The 6094-nt window shown below is 43.5% G+C and overlaps 1 protein-coding gene across 1 annotated transcript; it reads right to left on the minus strand.

The window, feature by feature from the left end:
• LOC109707465 (vegetative cell wall protein gp1-like) lies at positions 887–5890 on the minus strand. The gene is made up of 2 exons (XM_020228727.1): positions 5751–5890; positions 887–1685 (listed from the first exon to the last, which is right to left on the minus strand). Exons 1-2 carry the CDS (start codon positions 5888–5890, stop codon positions 887–889), a joined length of 939 nt encoding a protein of 312 aa, XP_020084316.1.

The raw sequence follows: 6094 nt of genomic DNA on the forward strand, positions 1-6094 counted from the left end.
ACAACTAATAAATACTAAATCATAATCGCACTAACAAACCCACGGAGATCAGTTTCCCAAAACCGACTACCGTAACTCGCCGGACGTCCCGAAATCGCACTGGGACTCCGTCGGGACCACTGAAATGTCACCGACTCATGCTACGAGTCACCCGCTGCCACAAAACGCATCAAATAAGATGTCTTGGCAGCAAACACAAAATCTCGCCTCCAAACAATTATCGTCGGATAATCGTTCGGATCTGGATTACCGAAAGTGTCTATTTCGACACCGGAACCCATCGTCGCTCACCTGTCATTTCTGAACCCTCGAAATGACGTGAGTGACCAGCCAACAAGGCTCAGCGACTCAACAAATGCTCACGAGGCACCGTCGAAAGAATTCCGAACTAAAACCGCGTTCCGTCGGCGGATTCTGCCGACAAACACACCGGAAATGCATTTCCGATCTCCACAAGGTCTGGGGCCTTGGACAATCAGTCCAGAGGTTATCCTCTGCTCACACATGCTGCCAACAACAGCCACGACAAATCAAATTGCATAAAAACCCTCCCGATTCCAAGAAATCACGTTATTTCATGTGTTTTTCGGGCTTTTATGGTCCCTCTATGCAAACCAGAGGTCAATCAGCCGAGCCAAGACACCCGCTGACAGGTTTCTGCGTGCCGGAGGCCGTGCTCACCTTTCAGAGCACTGCCGGCTACTGTGGGGCGCGCACAAGCGACAAGAAAATCTGTAAAACAGCGCGCACAGCGCTAAGAATGCAATTAATACGCAGACTAGGGCATCTCTGCCCCTGCCGGAGGTGAGCACGATGTTCAGCACGAAGTAACGATGATCGTGCTCACTTCCACGGTCATCGGGGTGCCCTAGAATCACCGAACAAGTTATCGAAATCTCAAACTGTGCACAGGAAACTTCAAACTAAGCTTACCGGAGCTTGGTGGAGCAAGGTTGGCCGACGGCGGCCGGACTGCGGGCGCGCCGGCTGCGAGAGGTTTCTGACGACGGAGGAAGGCTGGGGCGCGCGTCGTCAGGCGTCGAGAGGTGGCGGCGGCGACGGGCACTGATGCCCTAGACACCCAACCCGAGAAGAGCACAAGCCAAGTGCGTCCAACAGGGAGCTCCGGCGGCGGGGTAGCCGGTGGCGGACGGGTGCGGCCGGCCAGGCGGAGCCGATGCTCACGCCGACTGGCGGCGGAAGGCGGCGGCGGCGGCGGCGGGTGTGGCTCGGCCTGCACAGACCCTGCGCGGCCGCAGGGAGAGGAAGCTGCAGCCGGTGGCCACGGGGATGGCTGGGGGAGCTCCGGGCGACGGCGAGCGGTCGTCGGAGGCCGGTGGGAGGCGGCCTGGCCGATCCTGGACAGCGGCGACGCGGGGGAGAGAGGTTTGGCCACCCACGGCCAGATCTCGCTCGGGCTGGCCGCAAACAGTAGGAGCGGCGGCGGCGGCCACTCTGGCCGGACGCAGAGGTGCCGGCGGTCACGAGGGAGGTCGCCTATGAGGTCCCTGGCGGCGGCGATCCCAGGAGGCAGAGGTCGCGCCGGCTCGGCCCGCTCTGGGTCTGGGCGGCTGCAGCGCGTCCTGGCGGCGCCGGCGACGCGCGTGGACGGCGGGGCCGGCGGGGATGTCGCCGGAGGGGAAGCCTCTGCCAGAGACTGCAGGCCCGACCCAAAGGGTGACTTCCTGAGGACAGAAAGCCGAGGAGGGTGGAGAATAGGTGAAGAAGGTGATGGAGGAGGGGTTTTCCGACGGCCGGAGCACCTGCCGGCGGCTGTGGTGCGCGCACGGCTAGGGCAAGGCTCAACTGAGGTCGGCTAGGGTTCAGTTTTATCTGAGGAGAAGTCCAACAGCTAGGGTTTCACCATGAAACCCTAGAAGCAATAAATATAATATATATGCAATTTGCAAAAAGGTCCCTCAGAGCTGATCAATTTCAGTCCAGTCCCTCACTGCACGCAAATTATGCGAGTACGCACCTTGACGTTCGAAATCTCGCAAAACGGCGCATAAAATATTAGACGTTTTCGCGAATTCTCTGTTTTGCCGATTTCGACCCCTCAACGATTTTCTCATGTTTCCCGAGGATCCGTCCGTCGGATTTCTGATCGGATCACACCAGTGCGTTTAGCATGACTGGGGCATCGTATCTACAATTTCGTTTCATCCGAACTATCGCCGATTTGCGACAAAACCCGTCCGCTCTCCAACTAACTCACATATTCACATAGACTTATGTGTAACTCAAAAACCTTTAATTCGAATCCGAATTTGGACTCCCTACCACCAGTAGGCACCAAAAACATCCTCTACCCAACTGTAGGTCACAAGCACAGAGCACGAGGAGTTTTAAAATGCACGAACAGCAAAGAGTAGAAACCCTCTTTTTGTTAAAACTCTTTTTTCTCGAAAATCGTGCATCGGATCTGAAATCCGTCAGTGCCATTGGTTCCAGAATAGCTGAACCGTTCGAAACGAGCTATTGGATCGCTATGAACAGAGTCCGATACGCGCCAGAAGCCTACTTCACGCATTGGCCTCTCTGAAAACCGGAGTTACTATTCACTTAAGTGAAAATTTAAAAATCGCGTAACTTCTCCATTTTAGCTCATTTTCTCCTGAAACTTGACGAGTGCTTATGTAATTAAATTACACACATAAACATCATCAACAGAGAGTTTAGTTGCACTGTAAAAATCTCAGTCCTTACACCCGAGCCCTCCGCTACCCACCACAGACATTCATTTTTCCTCCATAATTTTCTTTTCCAAATTGGTCGCACCGCGAAGCTGTCAGCGAGTCGTAAACCCGAACCTGAATCGATAGTAGATTTCGAGTCACATCTAACAAGATTACCTCTAAGAGGCAAATTATAAGTCTTGTCATTTTGAAGAGGTGCTTTATATTAAATTAACATACGATGTTGTAACAGGATTTGTTATTGCTCGATGGTTTGTCGAAAATCATATGGAGCTCAATAAAGTTTTTACTTAATGTGTTGGAAGCGTGATTTTTTCTGATACTAATTGTTGAAACTAGTATTTATACTCATACCGTTTACAAAACTCACAACAAAATAAAATATGGAGAAAAGATATTAAGGGAGGGAGAAGAATGTTGGATATATTGTTATTGGATATTTTGTTANATTATACAGGTAGAGGTGTAGAGGAGTTGAAAAAGACTTCACTCGAGGTGGTAAAAGGGTAGAGACAATGAGACCGAAGAAAAAAATAAAAAAACTAAAACTTTCCTTTTGTTTTCTTTTATTTAACGTCAATTGAAAATGTCTCGTGGGGAACCATTTAGCATAAGCTTTATATTTGGAAGCGAGAGTAAAAAAAATTTTCTTTTTTTTGGAAAAACTTTCTTTAACGTACGTCAATTATTGTTTATTGTTGTACGGTACGAAAAAAGAAAAGAAAAAAAAAAAAAAATATTAGTCTCTTGTTATTTTAAACGTACGATGACAGTACATTAAACGTAAAGTCAAAGTGGTAAACACTGCACGTTTTTACAGAGTGAAGCGATATGTAAGTTTACCATCTAAGACCGCTCTTATAGTTTGTATTCGGAACTTGCCATTTTTTAGCGTGCTAAGCAGGGATTTGAAATTTAATAACATTAAAGACTGAACTTGAAAGTATTAATAATATTAGTTTAAAGCAATGAGTTAAATCAACTGATTTACAACTACGTAACGGCTTCATTTTCGCTACATGGTAGATTTGATAGCTGAGTAGTAGTTAGTGCTATGACGATGTAATGAGATATAATCGCTATGAAATTATAAATCAGTTGATGTAATGAGTTAATAGTGAGTTGTTGTACTATATTAACATTCATTTCAATTTTTCATCTTGATCATTATACTTACAATTTATATTTCAATATATTTGTGGTAAAAGATTATTAAATTCAAAAATCTCATGTTGCTAACAAAGTATATCATAGTCTCGTCCTCCAGGACTCAAGTTCAGTACGGTCTGGAGATTGTATTAATTAAAAGAAAAAAAATTAAGTTTAGGTGCAGTACCCGGAACGTTTTTCAGAGCTCGGGTCTGCACTTTTCCTCACAATTTATATTTTAATATATTTATAACAAGAGATTGTCGAATTCGATTCTCACATACATATCTTTTGTACATAGGCACACAGATATTTGCTAAACAGATATTTTTTCCGTTGTTCTCACAAACATATCTATTGTACAAAGTCTCAGATTCATCTAAGTGTGTCCATATCGAAATTATAACATGTATTTTGTAGGCATATATGTAGGATTTTATATATGTTGGGTCGGACAGAGGAGGCCGAGTTATACATGTCAGATTACATGTTATATTAGTAGGTAAACCGTGCAGCAGCCGCCTCCTGCTTTTGCGGCTGGTGAACGGTCGTGTAGCTGCCGGGGTTGCTTTCCCTTCTAAAGTACTAGTAGGTGAAGCGCGAACTGGCGGTCGTCTTTTCTTCTGAACTACTAGTAGGCAACCGCGTGGTTGTTGTTCACGTTTAAAACCAGTTTAATTAATCCTGGTTTAAAACCACTTTGACTTGTAAATCTTGAGCTTAAACATTTGAGTTTGAATTTTAATGTAAATCTGTTTTGAACTTTGAGTTTGTAAGTCTAAATTTGAAAATTAAAATTGAAATCTAAGTTTACACCGGTTCAGTTCATGAAAGTACACCGGAACCCGGAGTAGATCGGGTCTTGTATAATGTTTGTATACATATATTAATATATATACATATTAATATTTTATTTTAAAATTTTTTAATATAATAAACAAACGTATATTTAATATGATTACGTTGTTTATTTTAAGATTTCAATTTTTTAATAATTGTAAATTGTTTAAATAAAAAGTAGTAAAAGATTTATATGTTTAATCTGTTTTTTATATAATTTTGAATGGATTGGTTTAAACTAGTGTAGTGGATTAGTTTAAATTGTTCGAGGAAAGGGAGAAACGTGAAGTGGCCTTAACTGAAGCGGGGCACCTTCCCGCTTCAGTTAATGGGATAAAACTCACTTGAGCTGAAAGCCGGCATTATTTTAATGCCATTTTGTTTGTTGCTTTCACTATCAAATGCCGTATTTGTTGAAGGGGGCAGAGGTGAAGGGGGGAGTGAAAGTGGGTTTGTTTGTGTGGGAATCCCTACAGTTGCTCAGTCTAAGCCCCGTATCAAAGTTTTTAGTCTTGGGCTTGGACTTATAGTTTTGTACTCGGGCTTAAGCTTAGGTTGTCTAAAATTTTTAGGTATAAGTTTAAGTTTGGGCTAGTTTTTTAGCTTTGGGTTTAGGCTTTGTTATTAAAAAGAAATGTTATAAAGTTTTGTATAATGTAATTTAGTTTTTAAAATTTTATGTTTGAGTTTATGTTGTAGTTTGTATATATGATATGAGGACTAGAACTAATGTCTTAAGGAGGTTAGTGAAAAATTTCCTATAAATAAAAGTCGGCAAATAAAAACACAGGTGAACTACTTGTTCTCTTGTTATAGCTTTTTTGTATTTTAAACCAAAGATCTACGAAGTTCACCATATCTAGTACAAGTTACCACAGCTAACAGCTAAACCTCCGAGGTAGTAACTTTGGTTTGTCCACCGTTATCTCGTGCAAATGATGACTATTGTAAAGTCGATTTGAGAGAGAGAGAGAGATATATATATATATATATATATATTAGTTCCAAGCTTACAGCCTTAAACTGTTAATCTAGGGGCTTGTCGAAATATATTTCTAGCACGCTGCTGTGAAGACATCTGCAGGAGGAGGGAAAAGAAATCTTCCATCGCTTATTACGCGAGCTGCAGTCTGAATTGAAGGTTCATGTTCAGTAAGCGGCGTAAGAATAGACATTGGTGTGAAAGGAAAGGCGAACACCATTACCCAAATGGTTTATCCATCATCTTGGAGGGGTCCGTGAAAACCTATATGAGGACCCTTCTTATGTAGCGCCGGTAGTAGGGATGTCTTCGTAGGGATACAATTTCCTAAATTTTTATTATACATGACTGCTACCGCTAGTGATCTTCCTCTAGTTCGCGGGCGAATGCCTCGTCTAGTAAGCGGTGAGGGAGTTCGTCTTCA

This window comes from Ananas comosus, linkage group 3 (genome assembly GCF_001540865.1).
Source record: "Ananas comosus cultivar F153 linkage group 3, ASM154086v1, whole genome shotgun sequence".
Classification (NCBI taxonomy): domain Eukaryota; kingdom Viridiplantae; phylum Streptophyta; class Magnoliopsida; order Poales; family Bromeliaceae; genus Ananas; species Ananas comosus.